Source organism: Prosopis cineraria, unplaced genomic scaffold (assembly GCF_029017545.1).
Source record: "Prosopis cineraria cultivar Desert tree isolate PC_DT_omini unplaced genomic scaffold, ASM2901754v1 PC9, whole genome shotgun sequence".
Classification (NCBI taxonomy): domain Eukaryota; kingdom Viridiplantae; phylum Streptophyta; class Magnoliopsida; order Fabales; family Fabaceae; genus Prosopis; species Prosopis cineraria.
Genome location: NW_026555340.1, coordinates 21,324,148 through 21,340,347, shown reverse-complemented (window position 1 = coordinate 21,340,347; position 16,200 = coordinate 21,324,148). Strand labels below are relative to the sequence as shown.

Below are 16,200 nucleotides of genomic sequence, written 5' to 3'. Positions count from 1 at the left end.
AAAAAGCATGATGCTGATTTTGGTAAAAAGAATGGCGCAGATTTAAAAAATTTGACTAGAAAAATGTAACTTTTGTTGTTTTAAGTTGTTCTGAATTCTTTGAGATCCTCAATAATTTAAAATAACTAGATTCCATATTTTTCTTGATTTGAAATAATTGGTTTTGTATAATTTTTTTGTATAATATGAAAATCTAGATTAATTCATCCAAACCTGGATGAACTATAAAATTATTAAATCAATAAATTAATAGGTTTAATAAAATATTTTATTTATGATAAGTTTTATTATGATTCGACTACAGTTTTAACTATTAACATTTGAATTAGTGTCTATTATTCAATGACTGATCAAATTTTTAGTATTTTAGTTTTTTTTTTTGTACAATTAAATTTTTAAAATTTCTTGATTCAATAAATTATGAGGGAGCATTGTCAAATTGAGAGAAGATTTATAACTTTAAAATTATATTATCTAGAAAAAAGTAAAAGGTCATGACTTTTGACTTTACTTAAAAGGTTATTAGGAATTTTAAATTTAATTATGAGTGAATTATATTTTTTAATTTTAAAGATTTTTACTATTGTTATCATATTGTTTTTTATTATTAATTGACTGTTAATAGGTCGTACATTACATTTTTTATAATATTTTATTATAAAATATTTGAATTGAGAGTGACCTTTTAAATAAAAATTGAAGGAAAAAACCCTTAATGTAATAAAAATATTAAAAAATAATGAAATATACTATTAACTAACAATCATTAAATTTTTTAACCTCAAAATAATAATATTTTTTTAATATTAATAAATATAATTGATTTATAATTAAGTTTAAGTCTTAGTCTTGAGAGATAAAAATAAATTTTAATCCAAAAATAAAACATTGGTTTGGGTGACGTGGCAATCTTTCGAACTCTCGGATTAAGTGAACGATCTCGATTTCGATGCACCTGCCGCACAGCACAGAGGAACGCTGCTCAGAGGATCCTAGTCCGACCTGACCTGGACCCCTATCTGTTGCTTCCATTGTGACGCAATTGTTATTCTGCTAATTTCCTGCCTCATGGTTGTGGCTCTATTGCAGCAATTGAGCTTCTTCTTCGTCATCCTCCTTCCATCTTGGCTTTGTTCTTCAACCAGGGCTCCTTCAATTTGTGTAAGACAGCATCTTTCTTTCTCCATCAACGCCTGTTTGCGAATTTATACTTATTTATAAGTTATAAAAATGATTATACATGTCTAAGTGATCAAAATGTTAACTCTATCCCGCATCAAATGTTTGACAGAAGTGTCATTCTTACACAGCGACTGGTCACACACCAAAGGCAGTAAATGATATGAGCTTATCAAGTGGATCGACTTCCCTGTAAATCTTGCCTCTGCTTCTCTCGTTAAGTGAGCTAAACTTATCCTCTATAAAGGTTTATTCTTATTTGGATGGCAACGGCTCTCTCTTCTGTACAAGCCACACTTTTCTCTGGGGCCTCACTGCTTTGTCGAAGTGATACTCTAAGAAGCTTCACATTTTGTTTACCTTTCTCATCAATAGCTAGTTCTGTTTCTACTAACAACTTTTCACGAAAGAAATGGAAGCGGCCAGTTGTCTCAGTGTTGGAGCTTGGTGGTGTCAAGGTTTCTAGGGAAGGTAGTTAAATATATGTGTGTGTGTGTGTGTGTGTGTGTGTAAGTATTTACCTGCAAATTTCATATTTTAAACATCCTATTTGAATTGGGATCTTATGCTGACAAGTTTAAAAGAAAAGTAAGTTCAGCTTTTACATTTAGAATCTCATTCATTTTATGTAATTTAAACAGATCAATTACTGAAGCATCTATTATGAAAATAAATTCTATAATAGAATGTTATGAGCCCATGACCAATTTGCTCGTTTTCTTTGGGCCTGAAATTTGAATCATATTGAAGTCATTTTATTGATGTTCAGTCTCTTCTGGCCTTTTTGGAGGAAATTTTTATCAACTAATACAATTGAGAAGGATGTTTTTTGGGGGTTTTGTGGATGCTTTTTCAGTACCGTTCCTACCGTACCTGTGCTTGTCTCTTGTATATATTCTATTGTTAATTGTTTTATTTCATAATGTTCTTGTAACTGATTCATTATGGTTTCTTAGATGTGGTAAAGGATGATCCTACAAATAATGTGCCAGACACCATATTTTCAAAACTTGGGTTGCAACTTCACAGGAGAGATCAACACCCACTTGGGATACTGAAGAATGCCATATATGAATACTTTGATTCCAATTATTCAAACAAGTTCGATAAGCTTGATGATCTTTGTCCCATTGTTTCAGTGAAGGAGGTATATTAAAGGACGTTTTTTATTTTGAGTGAATGTTTTAAAAGACAATTAAGACTTAGTATCACACTTTCACATGACTTCTATATGACGTATTGCCATTGCTAACTTTTGCTGGCCATGGATATGATGAAGTCCTTGCTCCTTAAAAAAATCTTAGTATTTCTTGTGCTGTTCTTATGTTTGTTTCCTTCAACGTTCATGATGATAGTTCCAATGAATAGGGCATGTTACTGGCCTGTTTGTCACCACTAGAGGCTAGAAGAGAAAAGTAATTGGTAATTCATTCCACTTGTGGAAATGTCAACAATATTTTTGAACAATACCTCTGACTTGGAAAAAGTAAGTCTAATGCACTTTTAAGGTTCAAGACTTATTGGGCCACCGAAAATAGAACATGAAAGCTTTTGAAAGTTACTGCAATCATTCCTTTCTGAAATTGTTTTTGTTCTCTAGTTTTTTTTTCATCCAAATGATTTCTATATATTTGTTCCTATGATTTGATCATATGATATCATCAATTTAACGAAACAGTGCTGATTCTTTGAGACTTAATTGATGGGCCTATATTGAAGCTGATTGAGCATGTATTGCCTTATGCATTTGGTTTGTGAACTTGGCTTGGGACAGCTTCTTGCAATATTATAGCATATATGCCTTATAACATGCCTGGTTTCCTTCTGATAAGATGATTTCATCTATTCTTTTACTTGAAAGAACTTGCAAAAAGCTATGTCCCACAAATTGGGCAAACCATTACACGCCATTAAACATGAGAGTTTTCCTTTCTCACCAACACCAAATTACTGCAAATGCTGTACACGACTATAAAATACAAGCATTCTTGTTCTTGCCAAAGGTCCCCCCCAATTCTGAGTTAAATGAAACTGATTTAAGATATAAGGGTGCTGTTGATTTTCATTACTTGTTAGACTTAGACATTCTGCAAATATCATACTAATGAAGCTTTGTTTGACATGTCATTAATGTTAATCTTGTACTGTTAGAGCAGAATTATTGTGCTTTTACTGATACTTTTTCCCATTATCAGTTTGTACTAGCTTTATTACTACCATCTCCAGCCTTTGCAATCTAAATGTGCCCAGTACTTTGTAGAGAGTAGCAAAAGGAGAATAGATTGCTCCTTGGCTGGTTTCAGGTTTTTTGAACTTCATGGTAGTATATTTTGCTGATGATTTTCCTATCATTTCAGAATTTTGATGATGTCTTGGTTCCTGAGGATCATGTGAGTAGGAGTTATAACGATACATACTACATAGACCCTCTAACTGTTCTAAGGTGCCATACAAGTGCTCATCAGGCAGAGTTATTGAGAAGAGGATACACTCATTTCCTTGTTACAGGAGATGTATATCGAAGAGATTCAATTGATTCAACTCATTACCCTGTCTTCCATCAGGTATGTTGCCTTAGCCAGGAATAAATTTTTTCTAATGATTATCTGTTTTAAATTTCTTAGCTGTCTGATTGTGTAGATGGAAGGCTTCCGGGTTTTTGTTCCAGATGAATGGGAACCATCAGGAATGGATGCCACTTCCTATGCAGCAGCCGACTTAAAGAAATGCCTTGAGGGGCTAGCACGCCATTTATTTGGTATTCCCAAACAGATTATGTAACTAGTTGCTGCAATTGCGTTATCATTATGCATTTGGAAAATAATTTACTTAAAGAATATGAAAGAACCAATGTGGACTTGGTAGAAACTGAATTTTTATTGTATGCACTTTCATACATGTCATGTGTGAAGATGCATGTGTGACTGTGGTCGTCACCTTCATTTATGTGAATCTTCTAAAGTTATAATTTTCTTGCTAAATTTTCCTAATTTTTTTTTTAAAATAATTGAAAAGGCATATAATTCTAGTTATGTGAATCCTCTGAAGTTATAATGTTATTGCAAATTGCTAATTCATAATACTTTCCCTTATGCTGCTTCGCAGTCATATATGGTTATATTTATTTAGTATTAACTGCAAGTACAGTGAAAATGCATTGGGTGTATATAAGCTACTGTCAATAAGTATATGTCTATATATATCTATACATATATATATATGTTTGGTTTGCTCCAACTTCAGTCAATATTACCGAGCAAAGGGAAAAAAAAATATCAACCAAAAGTAATTCTGGAATAAAATTCACCTTGCTATTTCAAAATTCTGGAAGAAAAAGATAACGTTCAAACTATAATAAAATGCTAAATTGTTCGTTGAAAAGTAAAAAAGAAAAAAAAGAAAAAAGAAAAAATTGATAAATAACAAGACATCTAAATCCAGTTATGATTTACTTGCAAATTGCTCATTTATAATACTTTCCCATGTACTGCCTGTGGCAATATTCATCATTTATTGTAAATACTCCTTTAGATGGGATTAGTTACCAAGTGCTAAGTGTATAATCTCTATTGGTCTTTATTAGCTTTTTATATTTATATACTGTTAGTTTATGTGTATATATAGCCTAGTCTTGTACTTTTGAATCAATCAATGAGAATCAGAAAATTTTCTCCCACACTGCTTCATAGTCCCATATGGTTATATTTATTATTAATTGCAGGTGCAGTGGAAATGCGTTGGGTGGACACTTATTTCCCGTTTACTAATCCATCATTTGAACTTGAGATATATTTTCAGGCAAGTTACTTTCTCGGGTAGCTTTGTAAACATACGAAGTTTATTATGTTTTTTGACATTATTCTTGCTTGGGAAACCATGCTGTAATTAGATGTTAATGTACTTTAATTTTGATTGCTAGTAGACTATTTTTTTTGGGTATAAAGACGAATTTATTAAGAGAAAGAAGAGTGGATCATAGAAGGATAGAAAATTATCCTGTAACAAATGTAGAAGGTTAAAAAAAAAAAAAAGAGGATTACTGGAAGGTATGGTTCACAAAAATGTCAAAGAAGAATGAGTAATGTTGCCTTAGGCTCTGAGCCCCATTTATTGCCTTTTATATTAACTAGAGCCTCTAATAAATTTAGGGATGGCATTGATATGAACAGGACCTCCCCAACACTTAACTTCTAGAATATGATGAAACCTCATTCAGGCCTTTGCATATTTATAAGAAACAAAAAGAAGTAGAGAAAACAATTGACAAAAAGTGAACATTCGCTTTCATGTTTGTACAGAGTTAACTGATGGTTGACATTTTATTTCCAGGAAAAGTGGTTAGAAGTTTTAGGCTGTGGGGTGACAGAGCAAGAAATTCTAAATAGAAATGGTCAAGCAAATAATGTTGCTTGGGCTTTTGGCCTAGGATTGGAGAGGTTAGCTATGGTTCTTTTTGACATACCAGATATACGTCTCTTTTGGTCATCTGATGAGAGATTTACCTCCCAGGTATATGCTTAACAACATTGTTCAATTAGTCTTTTGTTCATTGTCCTAGACTTCAGATTTGATGTCAATGTTGTAGTCGTCTTGAAACTTGAGAATTTTTGTCTCTTTTTCTTTGCATATTATGTATGAAGTCAGATGAATACACACATATATAGGAAGAGATGCCACAAAGAAGCTAGCAATCTCAATCCCTAAAAAAAAAAAAAAAAAGGCAATACATAGCAGATTATACGTTATACAGAATAAATGCTAGATAAGCAAGAATCGTGGAGAGATTATAGAGAGAATCTTTAGATATTTTCCAACACTCCCCTTGAAGCTGGAAAATAGATATTCATCATTCTCATTGATAATGCCTTGTTGAAGGACTACAAAAATTATTAGTTTTTATGGATTGTAATATAGATGCAATCTAGATCATCCAAGCAAACATGATTAATTTTCATTTTATTAAGGTTAAAAATGATTCCATATAAACTCAACGAAGACCTACCTATAATTCCTTGATTTTCCCCTTAGGTGAATCGCCGACCATGCTCATTAGCTTTTCTTAAAAACTCTTTGAGTGCTTATGTGCTTCTATCCATTGGATGTCTCTTGGCCTTGAAGAATGAATCCTGGCCCTTGGATCTCATTAAAATGGTTGCCATACCCTAAAATAATAAAATGAGCCAATTGAGATATAGTATCTACCACTTAATTCAAGTAGCATTTATAAAACTTTAGGCCATAAAAGAAAGTCCTTAAGCATGGAATTAGCACCATGTGGCACCATTTTGGAGGAGGGAGAGAGAAAAATACAAATAAGGCAAACAAAAATTAAAATGAAGTGAGGTGGAAGAGAGGGAATGAGTAAAAGAAAAATGTATTTTATTTAATTCAAAAATTTCTCCTTTTGGACACTTGGAATTTTCTAATTTAATCCACAAATACATCAATAGTTGACATTTAATATTGCATAGGAAATCATTGGAAATGTTAATCCACATGAAAATCAGGAAACTTAAAATATTTGCTTTCCAATATTTATCCTTTTCCCCAAAATGATAAATGCTTCAAATAATGTTTTAAGACCTAATTAAGTTCAGAATCATCATCAAAATCAGAGATAAATGTGGGATTATATATATATATATATATAATCAATGTAAATCACGATTCTCCAACAAGAATAATAGCATATGGTACGAAGAAATCACAAATCACCCAAACACTTTATTCAGCACTCCGTTTCACATCCATTTCGCTCTTATTTGTAGTCTCTTTCTCTGCCTCTCTCTCTGGCTTTAAGCTAGTTTCTATGATTGTCATGCTGTTTTATTAATCTTGTTTTCCTCTTCAATTAGGGTTTTTGGAGTCCCTTCAATCCCAAGGCTTGCATACTTTTAGAAAAGCTTGGGGCATTTAGTTTACATGCATTATCTTGAGGGAGGTGATAGAATAGCATTAATTCATCTTTTGTTGGGTTTAGTTGGTCCATATTAGTCAAAATTCACTCTTTACGATCTCTAACATGTTGCACTTGCCTCTTTAAATATTGCATGTTGATGATGATGATTGATTTGTATATAATTAGGGAGATATGATTTTGTATTTATTCTGTGATCAGTAGCCTTCATATGTTGTCCTAGGCTCTCACTATGAATAAGAGGTTCGTATAGGTCACAAATCACTGGCTACATTTCTCACATCTTACCTTGTTCTCTCCCTCATATTTGATTACATTTCCCTCACCCTATCTTGTTCTTTTCCTGATATTCCTCTGCTCATATTCCTCTAATATCCTATATTGTCTTTTTTCACACAGTTCTCGAAAGGCCAGTTAGGAGTCAAGTTTAAGCCTTTTTCAAAGGTAACTTCTACATGAGGCATGCGTCTGTATGTGCTGGTTATCCTTATATAGCTGTTTTGCATTTCATGTGCTGTTATTTTGAGTTGTAGTTCTGCAGTTAAGTGTGTATATGTAGGTTGCTTTGATGTTTCTTATGTTAAATGTATGATCAGTAATAATTCTGATAGATGCAGTTATTTGGACTTCAAAGTATATGATTTTGAGAGTTTAAGTTTTCAAACAATCCATGTCTTATATATGTGAATCTCTTTATCTAGACGGGCAACATTTAACTGAGCAATTGCATCACAAGATTTTACCGCAGGGAGCTTGATGTGTTATGATATCTGTCTGTCCGAGTGTCATTATGATGGAACTCACCTTCAAAATGATATTAAGGGCAAAAGGGCAAAAATACTTAAGAAGTTGTTGGCTAGGATTATCCAGTAACTTAAAGTAAGGAAAGTGCACGGGTGTCTATGAAATTATTTTTCTGGTGCATCTATGACCAAATAGTTTAGAGTCAAAGATGTTGACTGTTATATTGTAGATATGAAATTTAATGTTTTAGTCACATGTGCGCTGAAAAATGTAATTTCATGGGCATTTGTGCACTTTTTCTCACTTTAAGTTATTTGATGTTTTTAGCCGACGAATCTTGGGTACTTTCATCCCTTTGCTCTAAGATTAATAATAATCTGGCAGAGCGTAGGTCAGCAAAAGAACTACAAAGGAAATAGCATTAAACACTAACCATACTAGCTTTTGAGGGGCTGGCTCTCTCCTAAACCACACTCGTCTTCCTTGCCGCTCCCACTTACATGCTACTTCATATATATTTCCCCCCACTGGCCTACTCTCTTACACTTCATACACTACATGTGCCTCAATCTTGGTGGACCATTAGTTATGGGGCTCCATCTCTTCAGTTCTTAGAGTCTTAACAATAACAAGATATCTGTATTAGTTTTGTTGCTTGAATGCATTAAAATTTTAGTACTTAAAATGGGATGACATTCTCTCCTGTTTGTCTTTGACAGTATCCTCCTTGTTACAAGGACATGAGTTTGTGGATCAATGAGTCGTTTACTGAAAACAATCTTTGTGAAGTTGTCAGAAGCGTTGCCGGAGATCTTGTAGAGGAGGTAAGCCTTTGAACACTCGTGTATGCAAAATATTCTGGCTTTCACATTTTTTACTCTGATATCCACTTCATCCGTTTCCATATTTTTCACACACTGACAAGGTTCATTTGAGATTTTATTCTCAAGCATTTCACAGAGGAATAAAAGCCAGCTTGATTAGGCAGGATCTGTTTTTATGAATCAATTGAGCAACTCCCTTGTGTTTTCTGTTATTCGGGAGAGGTGAAGAATTGCTTATGTCTATTAAAATTTGAGTAAACCAGGGCATGGTCCCTCTGGGTTTTCTGAAATACTGCTTCAAAATTATATCTACTAATTAAAAATTATGTTGAAATCATTGTATGAGTCATGATAGTATTGAGAGTATAACTTAGGAAAGAGTGCTCTGATTACATGTTCACAGTAGGCGGTTTGGATGCGCACATAAGAAAGATGGTTCCTAAACAGGTCATCCAACAAATAATCAGAAAATAAATAATATTAATAAGTTATGGTAAGAGACCTCTGAAGACTCATTCAGTAAGAGAAGTCTTCAAAAACTGAATTAAGTTATCTTCTATTTCTGCCCCTGCTTATTGATATTCTTGAAATACTAGGTGAAATTAATAGACAATTTCACCAACAAGAAAGGAATGACCAGCCACTGCTATAGGATTGCCTATAGGTCGATGGAACGGTCTCTTACCGATGAAGAAATCAACGACCTCCAGGTTATTGATGTTTTCTCAGAAATTTGGTGTTATTTATTTTCAGAATTTAGCTTTTTATCATATTTAATCTGAAAGCGATGCTTTTTTTTTTTTTTTTAACCTTTGGATGCAGTGGAAGGTTAGAGAACTGGCGGAGAACAAACTGAAAGTTACCCTGAGATGAACACTTCGACTTGCTTAACCTCAGAAATCTATTTGTGTTATCAAATTGGTTGATGTACAGATGCAACGCCTCCTCCAACAGTATTGAATAATGAGATTTTGAAGTCAGATCAATTTAGTGACAGTTAGGTTTCGAATTTTTGTTGAAAGATGAGTTACAGTTGAAGACAAGCAAACATGGGAGGCTCTTGGTGATTTGCATGTAGGACTCTCATATTTGCAGTTGTCTGAATTGATATTTGTAATTCATCTTGCAAAAATTTTTAAAACTTAACTGTCATTAAATGAAATTCTTGGGACCTATATTTATTTGATTTTCTACGGTGACCTGATAGTAAGCTAGCTGGTCATGGCTAGCTGACCGAACAGATTGTAAATGGATGTATAATGATCAGGTTAAGGATCTTATAGACATGTAAGATGGTCAACTTTTGCCCATTAGAATTACTTTTAAACTATTTCAATTTTGGTATCTAGAAAATAAGAATTTTGAGAGTAATTAAATGACTGAAATATTGTGAGCGCTTGAACATTTTATATAATTTACTACACTTATTATATACATAGAAATCTTAAGGATATGCTTCTTGTTTATTATAATGGTAATAACGTAGCATTTATTAATGGTTGGAATTCCCTGTACTTGATTTTTCATCATGATTTTAATTCATACACAATGTGTATAGATTTTTCAAGTTTTACAAATATAAAATATCCAATATATATATATATATATATATTAAAAAGATGGACCAGGTGATTTAGATGTGGTGGGCATGTTTTGCACAATTATACCGTTAGAAAGATGGACTAGAGATTTAGACATTCTTAAAAATATTGAGCTTGATGAGTTACATGATACAAGCAAAATTTTAATCATGGGGATAATAATCGTGATGGGAAGATTCAAATCAAGTAGATGTTGGATAGGTAGAAAAAATAAATAATATTATTAGAGACCAATTGCAAAGATGGGTTTGATGTTTTTTTTTTTTAACACTTTTTTTTTATTTTGGAATAACTTTGACATAATTTCGAACTGCAAAAATTGAGCTATGTGAAATCATTTGAACTCGAGAAATATTGGAATAAAAATTGATCATTAAGCATTTCTAGAGGAAAATCAAAGCTAAATTTAAGATAAAACCTGAAGAACAAAGATGAAATGCCTGAAAAACAAAAATGAAATATATGCATTAACAAGAGAGAAAAAAAAATCATCAAAGACCAGAGGGAGGGGGAGGAGGGATAAAGATATGATTTGGGAGCAAGTCCCACATTATTGAATGTTGGGAATAAGAAAGCAAGTGGTTGAGTGAGTTTATGTAAAGTGATGGTAATTATATGGTTCATATAACTTATTTAGATCCTCCTAAAGAGGTATCTGTGAGCTACTGACCAGATTAGCTTCGAGAGATTTAAGATACTAGAGCAGAAGCAAAAAAGAGAGAAAAAAAAAAACCAATCTTTCTAAAAATGGAGGATCTTTCTTTATCTATACCCTCTCCATCCATCAATACAATTATGCCCTACAGAAAATAAGACAAATTAATGACAAACCACACACAAGCTATATATCTATGTACAAGTTAAATGTAAATGACAATAAATGTCAATATAAAATTTATAATAAGCTGTAAAATTTATTAATTGTAAATAGTCAGACTTATTGATCCTTCAATGATATTCTCCCTATTTTTTTTTTTTAATCTGTATGTAATGTTGCATAGGGAGCCTAGTTGATAATTTTTGTTCTTTCCATTAATCAAATATTCTAGTTGTCAACATTATCTAATTGGCCATGAGTGGCCATGATGATGACAATTTAACTTTCATAAATAGTTAAAAAAAATTCAAAAAAAGTTTACAACTACGGTTATTTTACAGGTTGCAATAGAATAACCAATGCTTCTAAATGCCACATGGTTACAAATAAAGCATGCCAGAAGAACATCATTTACTAGCAACAAAATCTAACAGTAATTAAAAATCACACCATTTTTAGCTAAGAAAGCCATTCTGAAACACATCCGCATGTTTTACATAAATGAATTTTCATTACCAACTCTCAAGTAACACACAGGAAACATAGTCTCCAGCCAATAATGTAAATGTAATGATTTCAATTTTAATTGATATGGTAAGCTGTAAAAGCTGTTCTCATCAAAAAGTTGTTTTCCACTTTTTGCAACATCTTGCTTTGCATTAAGTACTTCTTTAGAAAATAGTTAATTGGAGGCAACACCTATTGTTTAAACTACAAAATCAAAAGCAAGCATCCTATCATTTGTTCCTGACCATGGATTTTTTTTTTTTCTGAGCCACAAACAGTCAATTTTATTAATCACACAAAAAAATATTACAAACACCAATAACTAAAGTCAAGGGGAAAAAAAATCAAAAAAAACCTACCAGTACAAGTAAGTACCCAATCATATATTCTGACCAAGCAAATACAAAGTACTTATATATATATATATATATATATTGTCTCTATTTTCAGCCTTAAGAATAGACGAAATCAGATAACACGCAAAGACACTTCTTTCCAAGAAAAATAAAAAAATACAACAAAGAGATGAAAAGATCCAAGGAAACAACCTTATTTTAAAGAGGTTAAGCAACATTTGCCTCCAGTAACTCCTTCTCTGCATGATGTCTAATCCTTTGTTTCTCTAGGTCTGGCCTAAAAGCAAATACCTAAATCATTTGTGCCTGAGACTGAGACTGAGACCAAGCAAATTCAAAATAGAACTCAGGGATGAAAAGATTCAATGAGCAATGTTATTTTAAAGAGGCTAAAGCATTTGCTTCCATTGACTCCTTCTCTGCATGCTCTCTAATCCTTCTCTCAAGCTCTGGCCTAAAATGTCTGATGAGACCTTGCACTGGCCATGCTGCAGCATCACCCAAAGCACAGATTGTATGTCCCTCAATTTGCTTAGTAAGCTCTTGAAGCATATCAATTTCTTCGAGCTTTGCGTTCCCGGATTTCAATCTCTCCATCATCAACCATAGCCATCCTGTTCCCTCCCTGCATGGTGTGCACTGTCCGCAGCTTTCATGCTTGTAGAAGTAAGAAAGCCTTGCAATGGCATCCACGATATCAGTTGACTTATCCATCACAATCACTGCTGCTGTCCCTAATGCTGTATTTGCAGCCTTAAGTGCATCGAAATCCATCAGAACATCATCACAAACACTCTTGGGAATCAGTGGAACTGATGATCCTCCAGGAATTATTGCCAGTAAATTGTCCCATCCTCCTCTAATACCTCCACAGTGCCTCTCAATCAGCTCTTTCAATGGTATGCTCATCTCTTCCTCAACTGTGCAGGGCTTGTTCACATGGCCAGACACACAAAACAATTTTGTCCCAGAATTGTTCTTCCTACCAAAACCGGCGAACCAATCCGGTCCACGCCTTAAGATGGTAGGAGAAACTGCCACAGTTTCCACATTAGTAACTGTGGTGGGACAGCCATACAAGCCTGCATTTGCAGGGAATGGTGGTTTCAATCTTGGCTTTCCCTGTTTCCCTTCAAGGCTCTCTAAAAGAGCTGTTTCTTCACCACAAATATATGCACCAGCTCCAAAATGGATATGAACATCAAAATCATATCCTGATCCACAAGCATTCTTGCCTAATAATCCAGCCTCATAAGCTTCTTGCTTTGCTTTTTCCAAGGATTTTCTTTCATTTACATATTCTCCTCTGATATAAATGTAAGCAGCATTAGCCCTCATTCCCACGCCAGCAATCAGACAACCTTCTAACAGTTTATGTGGGTCATGCCTCATGATTTCCCTATCTTTGCAAGTCCCAGGTTCACTTTCATCAGCATTAACAACAAGATATGAGGGACGGCCATCTGTTGATTTGGGCATGAATGACCATTTGAGGCCGGAGGGAAAACCGGCACCACCACGCCCACGGAGGCCAGACTTCTTGATTTCATCCACAATCCAATCAGTCCCTTTGAGTACCAAATCTTTGGTCCTATGCCAATCACCCCTTTTCATGGAACCTTTGAGAAAAGGATCATGCAAACCATATAAATTGGTAAAAATCCTATCTTCATCTTTGAGGCCACCAAAGTGAGTTTTCTCTGGAGGAGGCTGTGGATTAGTTTGAGTGCTTAACAATCTCAAACCAAAGCACAATTTATCACCTTGTACTAATTGAACCAAACCTGTCCTGTGTTGAGAAATGATGCCTTTCATGGTTGCCTGATCAAAGATAAATTTCTATAACATGAAAATGAAGCATTGGTTGATTTTATCAATAAAACTGTAATCATATTAGCATAAATTAAGTATTTCTAAGCAGATTGTTTTCACCAGGGGCGTTTAACTGGTTAAAGGAGTTGAATCAACTTATCTTGAGGTCTTGAATTCAAGTTTTGAGATAAATAGTTAGATTAAATAAATATATCAAAGACATCCCCATGATACACGTAAGGCCACCATTGATAATAACAATGCCACACAGTGGAGGTTTGGATTAGTCTAAGCAAGTGTTGATAATACTCAAGTTTCTCAAGATATCAGACAATTAATTTTTTTTAAATAAAAAAGCAGATCATTTTGAACTAGAAAATAAACGGTACTAAAGTTTCTATTATAGCATCTCAATGCAATCAGATATAAGCAGAGAAACCTCCCCAAAAAAGAAAAGGTCCGGCAAAGGATTCAGATTTGTAAAGGGCAATGTTGTATGACACATCTTAATTCAGAACATTTCAACCCAGAAAATGAGATAACCAAAGAAATCATCATCAACAAACCCGTGTGTATCAAACCTAAATGATGATGAAATGAAGCCCTCTGAATAAGTAATTTTCATTTCAATGGCAAAGTTATTATTACTTATTATGGTCCCAAGTTCACAGAATATAGAATTGTATGAATGAAACGAGGAAATGGAGGAGAAGAAACGCACCAATATGGATGGCTTTTACGGTGAAGTATGGTGATAGAGAAAGTTGAGATCTACTTTTTTTGTTGATTAAACGATCAAAGCTGAGCTCCTGATTCTTTGCCCACTCTAGGGGCTTTCTTGTTTCTCTCTAGCCTCCATTTCAGTGAAGAAAACAATTACAAGTGGAATTCCACTAAAATGAAATAAAAGTAAATAGTTCTGGATTATTTATTTAGTTTTATTTTAAAATGAAGTATCCATATTAATATGAAATATAATAAGATAGTCAATATACTCTTAAACTGTTAATACTGTTGGACATTTCTTAACTATAGTGGATAGAAAAGCATATCTAATTTGTATTAAAAAAATATATAGACATATCTTATAATTAAAATTTAAGTTTACTAACTTCTCTTCGATATTTTAAATTTTATTTTCATTTATCTAATCATTGGTAAGCCATGTTTAAAAGAAGTTATAAAAAAATAATTGCCCTAAGTAGAAGAAAAAGAAGAAAATTTGGCCTATAAAAAAAAAAAATCTAGATCTGTCACTGCCTTATCTTTTTAATATTTTGAACATTAAATTTATTTGATTCTTTTTTCAAACTCATGTCTAAGTTTTTCAACTCTTAAATTCAAAACCCGGTAACATAACAAATATACAATTAATTAATTTTAATTTTAATTATTTTAAAATTATTAATTTTTTTTAAAATATTATTCCCCACCTAGGGTCCTAGCTCTAACTATAATAGAATATCATCAAAACTAGAAATTGAAGCCTGTGGACAAAAGAATATACAAGCTTGTTTGAGTAATTTTAAAAGTACATTCAAATTACATTTGAGATATATTTTTATTAAATTTAACAAATAATTAGATCCCTTAAATATATTTTTGGTAGAGGTAAATTGGATATACATCTCCCAAGTCACATTGTGAACAAAACTGTGAACAGTACAAATTTTTAATCTTCGAGAAGCCCATGATCTAATTCTTTTTTTTAAACAAAAAAGTAGTAAATTAATGTAGAGGAGATTAATCTTTTGATCTTCAAAATTTTGAACCTTTAATTCACATATAACTCAATTTTAAATTTTTCATCATTTATAATTTTATTTCGATCATGCATGACTTATCATGAGTTAATACTAAGTCATCCTACATGCTAAAATATATCTTTAATATATTTTTTTTTGTAGTATTGCAAATCAAAACTCAATCACTTCCCTTTTCCTGTTTCTCTTCTTTGCACCGTTTTATATTTTAAAGAGATCATCGCTTCCCTCTGAAAATTAAACCTTCTCTTTTCTGTAATTATAGCTCCCTTCCCTCCCACCTTCACCTTGGGTTCTTGACGATGTCGTCGACGAAGACTAAGTCGGAATCAAATTACAGTAGACGGCATGAGAGAGTGTGGAATATGGGGAAGATGCCGGCCATGCATTGAATTTACCATCTACTGTAATCCATTTCTTTCCTTTGTTTTTTGTTTTTTTTGTTTTTACTTTTTTCAAATTATCGTGTATTTAAATTCAAATTAGGTGCATTGCAACGGCAATACAAACTCTTATTAAAATGCACAATGCAAGAAAACTTGATCTATCGTAAGATTTCCAGGTAGATTCAATTTGAAATAGCCTTTGCATGCATGAGTTATGATAGGAACAACAACTTTAACAGCATACGTCATTTTTCCAACCATATACTCCCTCAATTTTTATTTATGAGAAAAACT

At 33.0% G+C, this 16,200-nt stretch overlaps 2 protein-coding genes across 5 annotated transcripts; one reads left to right on the top strand and one right to left on the bottom strand.

The window, feature by feature from the left end:
* Positions 1–1,034: 1,034 nt before the first annotated feature.
* Positions 1,035–10,117, top strand: LOC129320795 (phenylalanine--tRNA ligase, chloroplastic/mitochondrial-like). Of its 4 annotated transcripts, none has more exons than XM_054966408.1 (11): positions 1,035–1,161; positions 1,311–1,650; positions 2,136–2,326; positions 3,537–3,743; positions 3,820–3,937; positions 4,901–4,977; positions 5,509–5,688; positions 7,496–7,540; positions 8,560–8,664; positions 9,261–9,374; positions 9,487–10,117. In XM_054966408.1, exons 2-11 carry the CDS (start codon positions 1,443–1,445, stop codon positions 9,535–9,537), a joined length of 1,296 nt encoding a protein of 431 aa, XP_054822383.1. In that variant the 5' UTR covers positions 1,035–1,161; positions 1,311–1,442; the 3' UTR covers positions 9,538–10,117. The 4 variants fall into 4 exon arrangements, with proteins under 4 accessions (XP_054822383.1, XP_054822382.1, XP_054822385.1 ...); XM_054966407.1 differs by having other exon boundaries at positions 1,038–1,161; positions 1,292–1,650; XM_054966409.1 differs by having other exon boundaries at positions 1,064–1,161; positions 1,295–1,650.
* A 1,945-nt stretch (positions 10,118–12,062) lies between these two features.
* On the bottom strand, positions 12,063–13,760 carry LOC129319658 (NADH dehydrogenase [ubiquinone] flavoprotein 1, mitochondrial-like). Its single transcript, XM_054964748.1, has one exon. The coding sequence runs from the start codon at positions 13,758–13,760 to the stop codon at positions 12,321–12,323; it is 1,440 nt and encodes a 479-aa protein (XP_054820723.1). The 3' UTR covers positions 12,063–12,320.
* Between the last annotated feature and the right edge of the window lie 2,440 nt (positions 13,761–16,200).

Coding starts and splice junctions, on each gene's coding strand:
- LOC129320795 (XM_054966408.1), top strand. CDS start 1,443: ATGGCAACGGCTCTCTCTTCTGTACAAGCCACACTTTTCTCTGGGGCC. Junction 1,651..2,135: donor TGTCAAGGTTTCTAGGGAAG/GTAGTTAAATAT, acceptor ATGGTTTCTTAG/ATGTGGTAAAGGATGATCCT. Junction 9,375..9,486: donor AAGAAATCAACGACCTCCAG/GTTATTGATGTT, acceptor CTTTGGATGCAG/TGGAAGGTTAGAGAACTGGC.
- LOC129319658 (XM_054964748.1), bottom strand. CDS start 13,760: ATGAAAGGCATCATTTCTCAACACAGGACAGGTTTGGTTCAATTAGTA.